The sequence below is a fragment of the Stomoxys calcitrans genome, chromosome 3, assembly GCF_963082655.1.
Source record: "Stomoxys calcitrans chromosome 3, idStoCalc2.1, whole genome shotgun sequence".
Lineage (NCBI taxonomy): Eukaryota > Metazoa > Arthropoda > Insecta > Diptera > Muscidae > Stomoxys > Stomoxys calcitrans.
In genome coordinates this window covers 62,352,329-62,372,775 of record NC_081554.1, presented here as the reverse complement: position 1 = coordinate 62,372,775, position 20,447 = coordinate 62,352,329, and the positions used below count along the sequence as shown (strand labels likewise).

The following is a 20,447-nucleotide window of genomic DNA, read 5'->3' as shown; positions in this document are numbered from 1 at the left end:
CCATACTAAGCACAGTTGTTGGAAGTCGTAACAAAATACTTTATGCAAAATCTCAGCCAAATCGGATAAGAACTGCGCCCTCTAGTGGCTGAAGATGTCAAGATCCAAGATCGGTTTATATGGCAGCTATACCAAAACATGGGCCGAGATGGCCCATTTTCAATCCAAACTGACCTACAGTATCAGGAAGTATTTGTGCAAAATTTTAAGCGCCTAGCTTTACTGCTGCGAAGTTAGCGTGCTTTCAACAAACGGACGGATAGGAGGACAGACAAACGGACGGACAGACGGACGGACATGGCTAGATGGACTTAAAATGCCATGTAGTCAATAGAAATGCTCGCACATGCGATTCGAGGGTCAAGCATTAATGGGTTAAAGTGTGAAAGCCCCCTAGGATGTAGAGCGCGCCAAGCAAGCCTCCCCCATATGTGCGAGTAGGGGGTGTTTCTGCATTTGTGGCCCAGGTTTTGCAACAGTTACAAACTGTTTTGCAATTTGTGCAACCTTTTCATTTTATAGCATTTCACAGCTTTTATTTGTATAAAAATTTCCATTTTTTACTTGATATTTGTTTTTTTTTTTTTTAACGGCAACATTGGCTTTGCTCACTGCCTTCGCTGCCACTTTTACGAAGCTACTTAACATGAAAAGTGGCCACGGCCATATTTCATTTTGCTCACTTTACTCTAGCAAGTGCTTGCCATTAATTTCTGCAGAAATTTTGCTTGATTCCTTGCTGGGGGTTTTTCAGTTTTTGCTCTTCTCCGTTTTTTTTTTTTTTGATTGTGTTAATTATTTGCCTTTTATTCGTTTATAGTATTCGCTCTATATATTGTTGTTGTTGTTGCTTTCTTTTACAGAGCGCAAACTATTCGTTGGCATGCTGAACAAGAAGTACAATGAGGCCGATGTGAGGCAATTGTTCACCGGACACGGAACCATTGAGGAATGCACTGTGCTCAGGGATCAGAATGGCCAAAGTAAAGGATGTGCCTTTGTAACATTCGATACGAAGCAACATGCAATTGGTGCAATTAAAGTAAGTGAAAACATAATTCAATTGACTCGTTTTATTTGTTTGTTTTGTATTTTTTTTTTTCCTTTATTCGGAAGAAGGAAGAAATTCCTTTACCAGTAATTTTTTTGGGTAAAAATTTGTACAATGGATACCAGTTCCTGTTCAAATTTAAAATCGAATATAGAAGGGAAGGAAAGTTGGGAATTACATGCCGTAAGGACTCGTAAAACTCATGCTCAAATAAAACTCCCGTTAAAATGGCTAGAAGTCAAATCAGTCTAAACCGGAAAAATGTAGAGAACGCATGCTAATCGCCAATGCCAACAATGTTGACGTCGCAGGGTGAGAGAAAGTCGTAAAAACGAGTAAAAAATATTTCGTGTGAGAACGGGTGGAGATATCCCTTTGGAATGGTTAGTTAGCGAGATCGTATATGCAAAATTTCGGGGTCCTAGATTGTCCGGGCGCCTTTTAACAGCCCCCTAAAAGAATTAATAAGATATCTCTATTCGTTTTTTTTTTCTTAGAATTTTTTCAATTTTCTCACACGGCATATTTTTACTATTGGGTTGCCCAAAAAGTAATTGCGGATTTTTTAAAAGAAAGTAAATGCATTTTTAATAAAGCTTAGAATGAACTTTAATCAAATATACTTTTTTTACACTTTTTTTCTAAAGCAAGCTAAAACTAACAGCTGATAACTGACAGAAGAAAGAATGCAATTACAGAGTCACAAGCCGTGAAAAAATTTGTTAACGCCGACTATATGAAAAATCCGCAATTACTTTTTGGGCAACCCAATAGTTTTTTTTCAAATTTCTTCCACTGTGCGTGGTTGGTCGATCAAGGCATGTGGTAATTTTTACAAAACTGGGCAGGATTTGTATACCTTTCATCAGGTACCTATTAGTTTGGTTAGGTTCGATGGCTAGCCCACCGAAGTCAATTCACTCGAAAGTCCGATTCGCCCCATTGCGTCGTTAATTAAGAGACGGTAGGAACATATGCAACCATATACAATGCAGGTGCAGGGGCTTTCAAAGTGTACCCGTTAATTGTATTTAAGGAGACCCCTTATAATCCAACAGGTCGTTGGAGTGGAGAACTGCGCCCTCTATTGGCTTAAAAGTCAAGATACTAGATCGGTTTATATGGCAGCTATATCAGGTTATGGACCAATAACAACCATACTTAACACAATTGTTGCAAGTCATAACAAAACACTTCATGCAAAATCGGGAGAGAACTGCGCCCTCTAGAGGCTTAAGAAATCAATATCCCAGATCGGTTTATATGGCAGCTATATAATATTATAGACTTTTTGAACCATATAAAGTACAGTTGGAAGTCGTAACAAAGCACTTCGTGCAAAATTTTGTCAAATCGGTCCAATATCTGGCTGATTCGCTGAAAATCCATATGGGCGTAAAATATGCATGTCCTACGAATTGAACCGTTGACCCTACGTAGATAACTTTGGGCCAGTTGTTTCACCGGTTTGAAAATTGTCTCTCATTGGTTCCCAGATCAATATTTCGATGTATTGCAAACGGAATGACCAAATTAGTATACCCCAATCCTATGGTGGAGGCTATAGAAAACAAGTAAAGTTTGCTTAGTTCGGCTGGGCCGAATCTTATATACCCTACACCATGGATCGCATTTGTCAAGTTCTTTGAATCATTTTTTCACAACATATATATCAGCAACATCAAGCTATTGACTGATATGGACCGTACTTGTCTTAGAAGTCTTAGAAAAATTCCTCCTCCAAAATGTCAGGCAAATCGAGTAAAAATTGCAGCCTCCAGCGGCTCAGAGTATCAAAATGGGAGATCTGCATCAAGTTATCAACCGATTTTTAGACCATACTTGTTGGAAGTCAAATAAAAACGACCGTTTCAAAATTTCAACCAAATTGGATAAGAATTACGCCCTCTAGAAGCTCAAGATGTCTAATTGGGAGATCGGTTTATATGACGGCTATATCAGGTTATGGAGTGATGTAGACCATACTTGGCACAGTTGTTGGAAGTCATTCCTCAACGACAATGTGAACGATTTCAGCCAAATCGGATGAGCATTGCGCCCTCTAGAAGCTCAAGAAGCAATATCAGGTTAAACATTTATTTGAACCATACTTGCATCAACATCTATATAAACATATGTTCATCGGAATAGAGCGTGGTGCGGAGCGGAGTAGACCTATTTTTGTCGGAGCGGGAGCGAAATTTTCTGAACCAGGAGCAGAGCGATTTCCAATCTCAAAATCCGTTGATATTGAGCTGAAATTTTGCACAAATTCGTATTTCATCCGTACACAGACTATGTTCCAAACAAGGCTAAGTGGGATCACATTTGGATATAGCTGCCATATAAACCGATTTAAGGTCTTGAGCCCAAAAACAGGCGATTTTCCTGAAATTTCAAACGGTGGGTTTTTCTTACCAAAAAAGGTACCGATGCTGATAGTATGGTCCCGTTTCCCGGCATAGGGTACAACACGCGCAGTTATATCACGATTTCGCTAAAATTTGGAACAGTGAGTTGAGATCCAGATCGAACGAACTATAAATGGATATAGCTGCCAAATAGACCGATATGGCGTTGTTGGGTCTTAAGCCTACAAAAGCACCATTTATTACCCGATTTCATTGAAATTCGGAACAGTACGGTTTGACAACCATGCCAATTATGACCTCGATATAGCCTGATTTCTAGGTATAGGGTCATAGGCCATATAACTCACATTTATTACCCGATTTCGCTGAAATGTGAGAAAGTGAGTTGCACCAGGTCTCTCGCTATACGGACCGAGTATGGTCCACATATAACTTTAGTGAGATACCGCTGCCTGATTTGGGGTCTTATGGTCGGTCATAAAAAGGGCAAACATTAACCAATTTCGATAAAACTTGGAACGGAGAGGTCTTTGACATCCATGCCAAATATGGTATCGATATTGGGTCTTATAGCCATGACAGGCGCATTTATAATTCGATTGTTTTGAAATTGGAAATAGTGAAATTTTAGCGAAATCGGGCTAAAATTGCGGCTTCCAGAAGATCAAGATGTCAAATCGGCAGATCGGTTTATATGGGAGTTATATCAGGTCATAAACCGATTCAGACCGTGCTTAAAACAGTTGTTGGAAGTCATAACGGAACAGCACATGCAAAATTTCAGCCAAATTGGACAAGAGATGCGGCTTCCAGGGGCTTGAGAAATCAAATCGGAAGATCGGATTATAGGGGAGCTATATCTAAATCTGAACCGATATGGCGCAGTGCAATCCCCAACAACCTACATCAATATTAAGTATCTGTGCAAATTTCAAGCGGCTAGTTTAAGGCGTTCGACCGCTATCGCGATTTCGACAGACGGTCGGACATGGCTAGATGGACTCATGAATCGTTCTGAGGAACATCGAGACGATCGAGGATATACGTATATACTTTAAAAGGTCTTAGAGGTGTTACAAACGGAATGTATACCCCCATCCTATGGTGGTGGATATTAATATAAAATGTTTTTTTGACCGGCCGGGGGGTTCGAACCTAGGTTTGCAAGTCATAAATGGCATAGGAGTTTGGTGAGCTATATGGTAGTACGCTTTATTTAACCCTTCGCGGTTGAGTCAACCGTTCCCGTTGTCGAAGTACAAGGTCACAGGGGCCTTGTACCTTTTGTATGGGATTTTATATGGAAACGCACTTTTTTATACCCACCACCGAAGGATGGGGGTATATTCATTTTGTCATTCCATTTGCAACGCATCGAAATATCCATTTCCGACACTATAAGGTATATATATATATTATTGATCAGCGTTAAAATCTAAGGGGATCTAGCCATGTCCGTCCGTCTGTCCTTTGAAATCAAGCTACAGTCTTTAAAAATAGAGATATTGAGCTGAAACTTTGCACAGGTTCTTTTTTGTCCATAAGCAGGTTAAGTTTGAAGATGGGCTTATCGGACTATATCTTGATATAGCCCCCACATAGACCGACCCGCCGATTTAAGGTCTTAGGCCCATAAAAGCCAAATTTATTATTCGATTTTGCTGAAATTTGGACAGTAAGTTGTGTTAGGCCAGTCAACATCCCATTTCAATTTGGCCCAGATCGATCCAGATTTGGATATAGCTGCCATATGAACCGATTAAGGTTTTGGGCACATAAAAGGGGAATTTATTGCCGAGTTTGCCAAAATTTGGTGCAGTGAGTTGTGTTAGGCCCCTTGACATGGTTTTGCAATTTGGCCCAGATCGGTCCAGATTTGGATATAGCTGCCATATAGACCGAACTCCCGATTTAAGGTCTTGGGTGGATAAAAGGCTCATTTACTGTCCGATATCGCCAACATTTGGAACAGTGAGTTTTATTAGACTCGTAGACATATTTTTGCAATTTGACCCCAATCGGTTCAGATTTGGATATAGCTACCATATCTGCCGATCTCTCGATTTAAGATTTTGGGGCCATAAAAGGAGCATTTATTGTCCGATTTCGCCGAAATTTAGGACAATGAGTTACGTTAGGCTCATCAACAATTTTTTGCAATATGGCACAGATCGGTCCAGAATTGGATACAGCTGCCATATAGACCGATCTCTCGATTTAGGGTTTTGGGTGGATAAAAGGCGCATTTATTGTACGATTTCGCCTAAATTTGTGACAAGGAGTTGTGTTAGGCCCCTTGATAGCGTTTTTCAATTTGGCCCAGATCGGTCCAGATTTGAATATAGCTGCCATATAGACCGATCTCTCGATTTAAGGTCTTAGGCAGATAAAAGGCGCATTAATTAGACAATTTCGCCGAAATTTGGGACAGTGAGTTGTGTTAGGCCCCTTGACATCGTTTTGCAATTTGGCCCAGACCGTACCAGATTTGGATATAGCTGCCATATAGACCGAACTCCCGATTTAAGGTATTGAGTGGATAAAAGGCGCATTTATTGTCCGATTTCACCAAAATTTGGAACAGTGAGTTTTGTTAGACTCTTAGACATATTATTGCAATTTGACCCCAATCCGTTCAGATTTGTATATAGCTGCCATATAGACCGATCTCTCGATTTAAGGTTTTGGGCCCATAAAAGGTGCATTTACTGTCCGATTTCGCCGAAATTTGGGACAGTAAGTTAAGTTAGGCCCCTCGACATCTTTCTGTAATATGGCACAGATCGGTTAAGATTTGAATATAGCTGCCATATACACCGATCTCTCGATTTAAGGTTTTTGGCCCATAAAAGGAGCATTTATTACCCTATTTCGCCGAAATTTGGGACAGTGAGTTCTGTTTGGCTCTTCGACAGCCCTCTTCAATTTTGCCCAGATCGGTCCAGATTTAGATATAGCTGCCATATAGACCGATCTCTCGATTTAAGGTTTTGGGCCCATAAAAGGCGCATTTATTGCCCGAATTTGCCAAAATTCGGGACAGTGAGTTAAGTTAGGCCACCTGACATCTTTCTCCAATATGGCACATATCGTTCCAGATTTGAATATAGCTGCCATATAGACCGATCTCGCGATTTAAGGTTTTTGGCCCATTTGGTTTAGTTATATTCCCGAGGTGGTGGGTATCCAAAGTTCGGCCCGGCCGAACTTAACGCCTTCTTACTTGTTTTTTTAATTTTTTAGACATCAATGAAAATGGTCCCTACCTCAACTAAAGAATGCACAAAATTTCAAGTATTTTGTCTGTCAATGTTTTTCAGTTTCAATTATGTCTTCAATTCAATGTTCGAATTATTTGAGCATTTAAAATTCTACATACATAGGTGCATTTTTGGTAGTTGATTTTTTCTACGAGTTAATTTTTTCTGTGCAACAACAATTCCTGCCTCCAATGTGAACTTCAAACCGTTTATTTTGTTTCCTCCTCTATTGTATATGTAATTCCGCCCCCCTCATTCGAGGTTTACATAAGTTGCAATAAATTGCAATTCATCAGCGTTTGTACCAGCAAATTGCTCACGTCATTTTGAAATTTAAGTTTAGGATTATTTTTTTGTTTTTTTTTTTCTTGTGCCAAAAATTGTAAAACGTGATTTTCACATTTGCATTGACAGCATAGTGTGGTGGCATTGCTGCCACCACACTTCTGTGGTCTGCCATTAGGCACAGCAAGGCTCGCATGAAACCCATTGCTGTGGGCATATGCATAGGAGTAGCATGCAGCAGCTTTACACATAATAGGGACATTTATATTATTGTGCTAATGCGACCAAAGTCGGCTATGTGTGAGTGTGTTTATGTGTGTGTTTCTGTAAAACTAGGATATATGCAAAATTTATGGCCTATTTTTCTTTCTTAGCAAATTTCGTGGGCATTTGTTTTATGGCCACATTGCTAACGAGTTTATGTTTTATATGTGGTCTAAGGGATTTCATTCTTTTATTGGCCTTTGGGTTAAAGAAACCAAACAAAAAACTCCACTTGGCCATAAAGCTTAAAGCCAACGAATTGTGTGACATCTATATTGGCCAAGGTGATAAATGGGGGCCATATATAAGCATGGGAAACCAAGCATATGGTAGGTAGTACAATTTAGTGTAAATTGCCAACACCTGTCCAGGGGGATACTTTTGTAAAGAGGACAGTTTTTGTAATAAAATGGTATATTTAACATTACGGATTGAAATTCTAAGAGAATACTATGGATTCATGCATATGTCAAATTGGGTGATTGATCTATTAAAGAAGGGTTCAATATAGTCTCTCTTTTAAAGAGTAAAAAGCACTTACAAAAAGCCTTTTCTTTACTCTTTTTTAAATTTTGGGCAACTTTTTCTACAGAAAAATTGTAATACTATGCAAGAAGTGTGGCAACCCTAATCTCTTCACCCAACATATAAAACATGCCTAAAAGTATGCTTTAAGTTTCGAACATTACGCATATTAATGCAGTTTAGGCAAATCATTTGCATTTCAACTGCATATACTGCATTGTTATCTGAATAGGAACTTTATTTGCCCCTTTTCATTGTTTTTAAATTTCATTAAATTACCAGAAATGACCATCATTATCATAAAAATGTGTAGATTTCTCCTTTGCCTTCCATCCCTTACCCTTCACATTTCTTTTATCACTCATTAAATTCAAATTAATTACAAATACAAATGCCACAATCTTTACAAAGTGTCATATGAATGGGGTATATTTATGTATTATTAAGGACCTTCTTCCTTGAATGAATTGGTGTGTATTTCCTTAATGTATTGCACAATAGAGAGAGAGAGAGCGAACAACTAGCATAACAACCACAATAATAAGAAATGTCAGCTACCCTTAGCCAAGACAGAGAAGACAACGAAATGTGGATCCTCCTAGAAGGAAGAATGGCAATATATGGCATTTACACCCATAAACACGTACAACACTCAAGCGTACACACACCCTGACACTGGAGACTGCAGTTGGAGGATGCCATAGTTACTTGGGTGTGGGCTTATGCCTTTGGATATGCCTGCATTGTGGTTACAGCGGAAATAGTCAACCACAAAATGGTTGTGTAAGATTGCACAGGAAACAAGGAAAATTACAAATTTCCGGTAAACAAAAAATTTTGCTACACCACAGGCAGATAGACGGAGACATTCAAAAGGCAGAGGGGGGTGGAGAATAGCATGTCGACATGAATCAGTAACTGATGAGTGGGTATGTTGTGAATAGGGTGACATCATGAATATGGCTTTGCAACCCAATGAGTATCGTATGTGGAAAACGGTAGGGGGGAGTGATTAAATGCATATATGGGACATTTCAAAATGTTTTAACGGCCGATCGTCTACTTTGCCATTCAGCTTCATGAGCCATTAGGGAAATATGAAGGGAGAGGAGTTTTCCTGTATTAAGGAGGCAAGCCATCTAGGCATTTCGTTGGTGTGTAGGGAATTTTTTAAGGCAGCTCATTTAGTATTGGGTTGCCCAAAAAGTAATTGCGGATTTTTTAAAAGAAAGTAAATGCATTTTTAATAAAACTAAAGCAAGCTAAAACTAACAGCTGATAACTGACAGAAGAAAGAATGCAATTACAGGTCACAAGCTGTGAAAAAATTTGTCAACGCCGATTATATGAAAAATCCCCATTTACTTTTTGGGCAACCCAATATTTCCCCAAGGAAACTCATTGGTATGTATACCTCATACGAGGTGGTCTACCAAAAGAAATCCACTTTAAACAAGTAAGAGCGGGCTAAGTTTGGTCGAGCCGAATCTTATATTCCCCCCACCATGGATCGAATTTGTCGAGTTCTATGCGCGGTATCTCTTTTTAGGCAAACAAATAATATTGAATAAGAACTGTTATGCTATTGGAGCTATATCGAGTTATAGTACCATTCGGACGATAAATAAATGTTAAACTTTCTAGAAGTCTTTGTGTACTATTTCAGTTCATACGGATAAGAATTGCGCCTTGTAGCGGGTCAAGAAGCAAAATCGGGAGATAGGTTTATATGGAACCATATTAGACACGTATGTTGAAGGTCATGAGAGAAGCCGTTGTACAAAATTTCTGCCAAATCGATCCCAGATCGGTTTATGTGGCAGCTATATCAGGTTATGTTCCGATTTGCGCCATACTTAGCACGATTATTGGAAGACATAAAAAAACACCTCATGCAAAATTTCAGTCAAATCGGATGAGAATTGCACTCTCTACAGGCTCAAGAAGTCAAGACCCAATATCGGTTTATATGACAGCTATACCAGATTATGAACCGAGTTGAAAGTGATACCAAAACACTACGTGCAAAATTTCAGTTAAATCGGATGAGAATTGCGCCCTCTACAGGCTCAAGAAGTCAAGACCAAAGATCGGTTTATATGACAGCTATATCAAAACATGTACCGGTTTGAACCATACTATGCGCAGTTATTGGAAGTGATACCAAAACACCACGTGCAAAATTTCAGTCAAATCGGATGAGAATTGCGCCCTCTACAGGCTCAAGAAGTCAAGACCCAAGATCGGTTTATATGACAGCTACAGGGTGGCTGATGAATATTGCTACAATGATGAATATTGCTACATTTTTTTTTCGGTGTATGGAATACATTTTTCTTTTATTCATGTTAAATTAAATTATTAAATTAATTATTAAATTATTATTAATTAAATTAATTAATTAATTAATTAAATTAATTATTAAATTATTATTATTAAATAGAAAAAAAGTTATTACATTTTTTTTTGGTAGCGGCTTTCATCAGCCACCCTGTATATCAAAACATGTACCGATTTGAACCATACTATGCGCAGTTATTGGAAGTGATACCAAAACACCACGTGCAAAATTTTAGTCAAATCGTATAAAAATTGCGCCCTCTAGAGGCTCAAGAAGTTAAGACCCGAGATCGGTTTATATGGCAGATATATCAAAATATGGACCGATTTGGCCCATTTACAATTCCAACCGACCTATACCAATTAAAAAGTATTCGTGCAAAATTTCAAGCGGCTAGGTTTACTCCTTCGAAAGTTAGCGTGCTTTCGACAGACAGACGGACGGACAGACCATGCCATGACGATCAAGAGTATGTATACTTTATGGGGTCTCAGACGCATATTTCGAGGTGTTACAAACAGAATGAAGAAATTTGTATACCCCCATCCTATGGTGGAGGGTATAAAAACAGTGCTCACATTTTTTTTGGCAGTTATGTATGTTTTAGTACATGTAAAAACTAAATCCGTGTGATGCAGGGTTGCCACCCTCTCAGGATTCAAATATATCTCCCATATATCTTCCTATATATAAAAATCTTTTTGTATTTGTTTGCCGGTTTGTTTGTTTGTATGTTGGTTTGTGTGTTCCTTAGAAACTCAGAAACGGGCGAACCGATTTTCATGAAATTTTCACTGATGGGGCATTATAATCTCGTGATGAATATTGGGTACTACATTTTTTGGTATCGGAAGGGGGGCGGACACTCCCCCTTACCCTAATTTTCAGAAACGCCAGATCTCGGTGATGGGTGATGCGATTTAAGAGATTTTGTGTGCTTTCTTAAAGTAACCTAAAACTAAAAGTTTAGTATCAAAATTTCGGTTGAGGTACCTAGGGGGCCTCCCCACCCTCAAACCTTACCAAATATTTATTAAGACCAATCACAACAATATGGGACTCAAATGAAAGGTATTAAGGGTGAGAAAACGTATCTGATATTCAATTGTCGGACCAAGTGTTAGGGGGACCACCCCAACCCCCAAAAAACCCCTAAATCGGACAAATTTACCGACCATGGAAATATGGGCCTCAAACGAAAGGTATTTGCGAGCAAAATAGGAATCTGATATCCAACTGGGGGACCAAGTTTCTTTGGGTCTACCCCTTCCCCAAAAAACCCCACTCCCAACAGGTCTTATTTACTGACTATGGCAATATGGGGCTTAAATAAAAGGTATTTGGAAGTAAAATACGAATCTAATTGGACCATGTCTTTGGGACACCGCCCCTTTCCCAAAACACTCCCCCAACCAGGTTTCCCGTAAGGGATTCCTTGGGTGCATTGCTTATAGGCATCCTGTAAAGGATTTCTTATAGACATTCCATTTGCAATTCTCTGTTGGTATCCCATTCCTTATAGGCATCCCATAAGGGATTCTCATTGGCATCCCATTAGAGATTTTCTTTAGGCATCTCATTCGGTATACCCTACAGATATCCAATTGGGGATTACTTATGACCATCCGATTTGGGACTTTTAGAAGTCATTCCATTAGCGATTTCCTATAGTTATCCCATTATTGAATAAGAAATCACTAATGAAATGTCTAATGGAATCCCTAATGGAATGCCTAATAGAAATACCCAAAGAGATTACCTATATGTATCCCAATGGGTATTTTTTGTAGGCATTCCATTTGAGATTCTTCTAGGCATCGCATTAGGGATTCTTTTAGACATTCCATTAGTGATTTCTTGTTGACATCTCTTTGGTTGGGGATTTCATATTGGTATACCATTAGGGATTCCTTCTAGGCATTCGTTATGGGCATCCTGTAAGGGATATCTTATAGGCATATTTAAAGGGATTACTTATAGACATGCTGTAAAAGATTTCTTATCGACATTCCATTTGCGATTCTCTGTAGATATATCATTTGGGATTCCCTATAGGCATCCCATAAGAGATTCTCATTGGCATCTCATTCGGAATACCTCACAGATATCCAATAGGGGATTACTTACGGGCATCCCACTATGGATTTTATATTCCATTAGTTATTCCATTAGCGATTTCCCAAAGTCATCTTATCAGGGATTTCCATTATAATTTTCATTCCATTATTAAATCCTTATAAACATCAACCTAATATGGATCCGACTAGGGATTCCCTATAAGTATTTCATTAGGGGTTTCCCATAGGCATTCCATTTAAGGTCCTTATATGCATCGGATTAGGGATTCCGTATCGGCATACCATTAGGGATTCCTTGTAGGCATTTCATGAAGAATTCCTTAAAGGTATTCAATCAGGAATTTCTTATAGGCACCACATAGGGCTTTATTTATAAGCATTTCATTAGGGTTTCCATATATGCATTCCATTAGGCATTCTATATAGGGATTCCATATAGGGATTCCATTAGGGGTTCCATTAGGGATCTTTGTGGACATTCCGTTTGGGTTTCTATTTAGGCATTCCATTGGGGAATCCATTAGGGGTTTTCCAGTTAGGCATTCCATTTGGGATTGCATTTCATAAGGGATTACATAGCCAGAAAAAAAAATTTTTCCAAAGAAGTAGAAAAAATTTAGTCTTTGGAACTGTCGACATTTTTTCTACATCACATTAGTGATTTCTTATTGGCATCACTTTGGAGATTCCTTATTGGCATACAATTAGGGATTCCTTGTAGGCATTCCATGAAGGATTTCTTAAAGGCATTCAATCAGGAATTTCTTATAGACACCCCATCAGGCTTTCTTCATAGACATTTAATTAGGGTTTCCATATAGGCATTACATTAGGGATTCCATTTGTAATTCCATATAGGGATTCCATGAGGGATCTTTGTTGACATTCCGTTAGGTTTTCTGTTAGGGTTTCGATTTAGGCACTCCATTAGGGATTCCAATTGGGCATTCCATTTGGGATTGATTTGCATTCCCTTACAAGCATTTCATAAGCGATTACCCGATTACAAAGATGTAGACAAAATTTAGTTTTTGGAGAACTGGATATACTTTAAAATGTTGTGAATTTTGAATTGAACTGTTTGGGGATTGCTTATTGGCATACCATAAGAGATTCCTTATAGGCATTTGAAAAAAAGATTCCTTAAAGGCATTCAATCAGGGCTTTCTTTATTGACATTTTATTATGGTTTCCCTAAAGGCATTACATTACGCATTCAATGAATTGCATTTGGGATTCCATATAGGGATTCCTTTAGGGATCTTTGGGCCCATTCCTTTAGGGTTTCCATTTAGGGATTCCATTAAGGTATTCCAGTTAGGTATTTCATTTGGCATTGCATTCCATTCTCTTACAAGCATTTCATAAGGAAAAAAAATTAGTTTTTGTGGATTTGGATGTACTCCAAGACTGCACCAAATGCTGTGATTTTAACATGGAGTTTTCGCTAGAACGTGCAACAGAAGCCGTTTTTCAAAATTTCGGCCAAATCGGATGAGAATTGCACACCCTAGAGGCCTTATGAATCAAGATCCCAGATCGATTTATATGGCAGCTATATCAGGTTATGTTCCGATTTGAACCATACTTAGCACAGTTTTTGAAAGTCGTAACAAAACACTTCGTGCAAATCTTCAACCAAATCGAGTAAGAATTGCGCCCTCTAGAGGGCTAAGAAGTCAAGATCCCAGATCGGTTTATATGACAACTATATCAGGTTATGGGCCGTACTTTGAACCATACTTAGCACAGTTTTTGGAAGTCATACAAAACACTTCGTGCAAATCTTCAACCAAATCGGGTACGAATTGCGCCCTTTAGAGGCCTAAGAAGTCAAGATCCCAGATCGGTTTATATGACAGCTATATCAGGTTATGGACCGTACTTTGAACCATTCTTAGCACAGTTGTTGGAAGTCATAACAAAACACTTCGTGCAAATCTTCAACCAAATCGGGTAAGAATTCCTACAGGCATTCCAGGAGGCATGCCTATAGGAATACTCAACATGGATCAAAATATTATCGAAATGTCCCATATAGGTGCCATGCTACTTTATTAAATATGCATGTCGAGATATGAATAACAAACCCTACCCACTTTAAAACAATGGTCCTGTAAATGTTTAAACATGTCCTAGCAATGGCATTTACGTTCCGGTAAGGCATATATTATGTATGTGTGTGTGAGTGTGTGGTGCAAAGGCCATCTTACTTTCACTTTAGCAAGACAAATAGTGTAGATTCATATATGAATGCTAGTAAAAGTAAATTTCATAGGATGCTTGTTTGTTTGCATAAAGCCAACCATAAAATGTTGCTAACCTTTTTATTTAATTTTTTGTTTTTTGCAGGCTCTTCATCATAGCCAAACCATGGAAGGTTGTTCCGCACCTCTTGTGGTAAAATTTGCCGATACGCAAAAGGAAAAGGACCAAAAGAAATTTCAACAGCTTCAGGTGGGTTTGTGTGGCATAACTGCTTTGACCACACCGACTGCGGCTCCCAGAGCAGTTTTGGGTGCCTTAACTACAGCACCTGCGGCTCCGGCAACCGCTTTAAGTTCAACCACCCAATTGGTATCCACACCGGTGGCCGCCTCTGCGGCTGGCGCACGTTCCCAGCACACCATGGCGTCTCTGGCTGCCATGTCAGCAGCGCCAGCCACAATGCCCACAGCGGGTGGAGCCTCCACAGCGCTCATACCCACCTCCACGGCCAGCATGTTTGTTCCAAGTCCCAATAGTGCCACCCAGCCGACATCGCCATATCTGACCACAGCCGATGGAATGCTACCAAATTCAGCTGCCGCTGCTCAAATGCAACTATTCCAACAATTACAGGCCTATGGCCTCCAGCCGGCCCACTATTTGCAAGGTAAGTGTGCGATAAAGTGTGCAAATCGTTTTGTGTTAGGAAACTTCTTCATTTTTTTGTGTTAGATTTGCCTTTGAGAAATCCAAGGCAGAGAACGACAAAATTTTCAAACTGTGTTTTTCGCCCTTGTTTTCTTTCTATCTCGTTCTCAAACTCGAGCATTGTGTTTTCCACCTATTCTTGTAATTCTAGTTTTAATTTTTTTTTTTTTTTCAAAAAGAAAAATCATAAAAATTTTCTGTAATGTTTTAGTTGTTTTTCTTTATTTTTTTAGTTTTCCACACTTTTTGTTTGTCTTTTACACCTATGGCAAGGGGGTGTGCTGTACTTTTGGTTTTAAAAATGAATTTTGTAGAAAAACGGGAGAAAATGTCAAAGTGGATGGTTACACCACCTAATGGTCATGTCTGATCGGATCCAAATAAATATTTCTCTTACTGCGATCTTGGTTATTTCATGGTACCGGGACCTTGATATCTCTGCTCTTGGATTTTCTTTTTTGAAATCGAACCCAAATTTAAGATTTGTCAGCCTGAACAAGTTTTCGAAATGCCGAAGTGACCAATTTCAGGGCGCCCGGACCACCTAGGGCCTAAAAATTTTGCGCATGGTCTCGCAAGACCCTCAGCTCTAACCATTTCAAATTTCAATTAGTAGTATGTCTGTACACCAGAAAACTGCATGAGACCCAAAATTTGGCACTCAAAAGCCGCTTTTGCCAAAGCAATTGTCTGTATCGCATGCCACATAAAAACAAAGTTAGCTAGAAACACACGCACAAAAACAATAGAGGGAGAGATGCGCGAACGTTTTAGTAATCTTTCAGTGGATGTGATTGTCAATTTGGTCGACGGACATCGTGTGTTGTGTGCAAATGAACACCACTCAGATGAGTGCCATATTAAGCCAAAGCAAGCAGAGGAATGAGACATCAAGTGCTGTTGATCGGCATAGATATACTCCGTTGTTTTCACCGGAGAACCGCATGAGACCCAAAATTTGGCACTCAATAGCCACTTTGGCCAAAGCAATTGTCTGTATCGCATACCACATAAAAACAAACTTAGTTAGAAACACACGCACAAAAACAATAGAGTGAGAGATGCGCGAAAGTTTTAATAATCGTTCGATTGATGTGATTGCCAATTTGGTCGACGGACATCGTGTGTTGTGTGCAAATGAACACCACTCAGATGATTGCCATATGAAGCCAAAGCAAGCAGAGGAATGAGACTTCAAGTTTTGTTAATCGGCAAAGATATACTCCGTTGTGTTTTTGCACTTGCTTTGGTATTTTTGGATCAAAATTGCTTTTATCAGTGACATACGTTGTTGTTGTAGCAGTTTGTGGTGTTCTATCTTTCGTCTGCTTGATTTTGTTGAGTGTCAAGACCCAGGAACTCTGCGATTAAGATGGGGTGCGCCCACAGAAATCTGGATCTGAGTCGAGTGGGTCTGGCTGGGCAGTAAAACAGTTAACGTGTATCGTGCTGTCCCTGGTTACAATCGGGACATTCATCTTGCATGTCCACATCAATTCTTGCTCTGTGGGAGTTGAGGCGGCTGCGTAATTGAGCCCGAACTATTCTGGTAATTCATTCATCTGGTAGCCATTTAGAGCATCTGCTACCGTTTCTGTATGAATGATGTCTAGACCTGCTTGATATGCCGCTGGATCTAGAGATTCTCTCTTGTAGCGCTGAACCTCAAGCTCTAGATCATGTAGTCTTAAGTCTTCTGGGCGGTGGATACCTATCCACAAGATGATGATTTGGATGGTCTCTGCGATAACAGCCCAAAAGGTATTGCTTAGACAGCATGTATTGTAGTTATGTTTATTGGCAGGATCTTTGTCTCCTGATGGAGGTGGTCCAGATGAGAACTGAGGAGACAGCCTGTCGCAGTTCAGAGGGCGGCATTCTGACAGATCTGAATATTATTCCACTGCGTGTCACAAAGCTGACGAGACCCCACTGGCGCTGCACAACTTACCACAGACCGGCCAATTACTTTGCTCGTGGTCAACAAGGTTTCTTTGTCTTCACCTGACGTACGTGCTGCCTATCTCCTGCTGTTCAAAAGTGACTTAATTTCACTTTTTTCTTTACCCAAGCCATTACAAAGCACGCAAAATAATTTCAGCTCTCATAACTTGGAACGCTAGCTTGTCTTCTATTCAGTTACGGTCCGCAAGCTCGTCCGCTTTACAATTCCCTGGGACATCTGTGTGGCCCTGCACCCAAAACAGGTGAATTTTGAACCCGTTTAGAGATCTGCGACAGTCAACGGCTGTTTTGTGTTCAGAAATTGGTTCTCCAGAGATATCAATGCCAATCATCGTAATGACATTATATCCTAGGCACTCCACCACTTCCATAATTCCAAGGATCTCCGTTTGATACACACTGCAGTGGTCGGGTAACCAGTTCTAGATCTTTAGAGTACATCCCAAACCCCACCTGGTCATTTAGTTTGGAACCATCCGTAAAGAAGTCTATGTAACTTCTGTTACCAGGGATATCATAGTTCCAAACGGTTCTATCAGGAAAAGTGGTACCGTACTTTTTATCAAAAAGTGGCTCAGGTAGGGTGTAATCCACACTGCTTGGAACGTCGAATATTGTACCAATGATAACACAGTGTCCGTAGTCGCCACATGACCAATGAGAAAGCTCCCTTAACCTCACGGCAGTAGTCGCAGCAATTTGTCAAGCTACAATGTCCAGAGGCATAAGATGTAGCATTAAATTCAGTGCATCAGATGGTGTCGTTCTCAGTGCAACTGTGTTGCACAAACAAGCCATCCTTTGGATCCGGTTAACTATTGAACAGTAGGTGGACTTTTAGGGCGCCGTCCACCAGACCACAACACCATATACCGTTATAGGTCTGACAACTGCAGTATATACCCAGTGTATGACGCGTGGTCTAATCGCCCCCAACTTTTGCTAATGGCTCTCTTGCAGGTGTATATGGCAAGAGTTGCATTTCTTGCCCTTTCCAAAATGTTGGATTTGAAGTTCCTGTCCAGCAAAACAACCAGGAATTTTGCGCTTTCTGTAAATGGAACACTCTCTCCACTCCACACAAGGAGACAGGTGCCACTGTAAGCAACTTGTATCTCCTGCTGAAATGAACTACTTCTGTCTTGCAAAGATTTACGTCTAGATCATTTTCGGTAGCCCACTTTGCTGTTACACCTAGAGCTACCTGAAGTATATCTCTTAGAGTGCTGGGAATCTTCCCCTAACCGCAATTGCCACGTCATCTGCATACGCGACCACTTTTACACCTTTTTCTTCCAGAGATAATATATTGGTAATGGTGGACGTATGACTTTTAGACCAGAAAGGGAAGTGGCAACTGCGCAGGATATAGACATAATGGTCAAGCGGATCACGAAGGCCCTGAATAACTCACTTGTATCAACATGTCCCAGTTCCAAGCCAAGGGGCAAACAGCGACCGCCAAGGTGGACCCAGAGCTGGTTAGTTCAAGGAAGGACTGCAGGAAACTCAACAGAGCGAAAGCCATAAGAGCACCACACTATTGAGACATCTTTAAGGCTGAGATAAGAAAATATAAGGTCGATCTGAGAAAGGCTCAGAACAAATCCTGCTTGAAATTCTGTAGCACCGCCGAGGATACATCCGAGGCCTCTATGTCCTTGAGACCTATTACGGTGGGGTATATTCAGAAGTCAGTGTAGTGAGAAAACACTAGAACTACCCGTTGATAAACATTTCCCATTAAATTCTCCAACGGACAATGTGGCGCCCGAAAAGGTTGTCTCAGGTAGGCATTCGTCGGAGGTTATTAGGGAAATTGTGTCTGAGATCCTTTGGGTGATAAGAAGTTTCAACTCTTTTCGTCGCCAGGCCGTGATGATCTAGGACCGGTTGACTTACAAGCTGTGTCTGATAGACTGGTTCCTTGGCTTAGGGAGATATACTCTGCCTGTATCAGCATGTCATATATACCTTTGTAATGGAGGGACACGAAGTTAATTTTCATTCCGAAAGCAGGAAAATCTTACCACACGAAGGCGAAAGATTTTCGCCTTATTAGTCTTTCATTCTTTATACTGAAGACTCTTGAGAGGTTGAAAGGAACATATCTTGGGGCAAAGACCCCAGGGATCGCCTGTCGCGACAGTATGCGTACAGTAAAGACACTGAAACAGCTTTTCAGAACCTAGTCGGCTACATAGAGGGTTCTCCCGCTGCCAAGGAATATACAATCATAGCATTTCTTGACATTGAAGGTGCTTTCAATAATGTAAAACAACGGGTAGAGTAGTCTTATTGTTTAGGAGGGTATAACCACCTCTGAACATTTTTTCTGATGTTATCGCCAGGATTCTAACACAATCCTTCAACGCCATAGGCGGACATATAAACCTCTACGCTACGATGGCCTCCATTTGGATATCGTTCTCATACAAAGTGGTCCTTCGACTTGAATCCTTGAGTCCCTACAAGCCACAATTGTTACCTGATTGGGTTGAAATTTTACAGGTAGTGTTCTGTTAAGATTTCCAACAGTCATGCCAGGTAAGGTTCAAATCGGTATATAACCTTACAAAGCTCTCATTTAAACTGATCTCACGATTTAATGACTTGAGCCCCTGGAAGCCGCATTTTTTGTTCGATTACGTTACAATTTGGCATGTGATGTTCTGTTAAGACTTCCAACAACGGTGACAAGTGCGGTCTATAACCTGATACAGTTCCTATATAAACCGATATCATTTGTTTATGTCTTGAACCCTTGGAAGTCACAATTTTTGTCTGATTTGGCTAAAATTTTGTCGTAGTTTTCCGTAACTTGAGATAGAGATAGAGATAGACCCATTGATAAGTATACCGATCGACTTAGAATCACTTTTTGGTTCGATTTAGCTATGTCCGTCTGTCTGTCAATGTTAATTTGTGTACAAAGTACAGGTCGCAACATTATTGCTGAGTTTCAAAGAAATCGGTTCAGATTTAGATGTAGCTGCCTTATATATGTTCGTCCGATTCGGACTATTATGCCAATAATTTTATCATTTGTTAACCGATTCACACGAAAATTTGTCACAAAGGATACCCTTATGACTCCCGGTATTCTTATGGAAATTAAGAGAAATCGGTTCAGATTTAGATATAGCTCCCATATATATTTTCGTCCGATTTTGAATAATACTAAATAATTTAGTAATTTGTTAACCGATCTTCACAAAATTTGACACGAAGGTTTCTCTTATCCCTTCTGATGACTGATGAATTTCATAGATATTTGTTCAGTTTTAGATATAGCTGCCATATATAGGCATCTCCTGATTTTCACTTTTAAGGCCTTTGCTAACCCATTTATCAATCGATCTTCTCAAAAATTTCCACAACGAATTACTC

At 39.8% G+C, this 20,447-nt stretch overlaps 1 protein-coding gene across 10 annotated transcripts in view; it reads left to right on the top strand.

Annotated features, from left to right (window-relative positions):
* Window positions 1-20,447, top strand: part of LOC106088092 (CUGBP Elav-like family member 2) — a 596,808-nt gene that overhangs the window by 511,992 nt on the left and 64,369 nt on the right. For all 10 annotated transcript variants that reach the window (XM_059364556.1, XM_059364555.1, XM_059364554.1 and 7 more), the window contains 2 exons: window positions 864-1,042; window positions 14,529-15,051. In XM_059364556.1, the coding sequence (XP_059220539.1) occupies window positions 864-1,042; window positions 14,529-15,051 (702 nt within the window). The remainder of the gene's footprint in view (window positions 1-863; window positions 1,043-14,528; window positions 15,052-20,447) is intronic.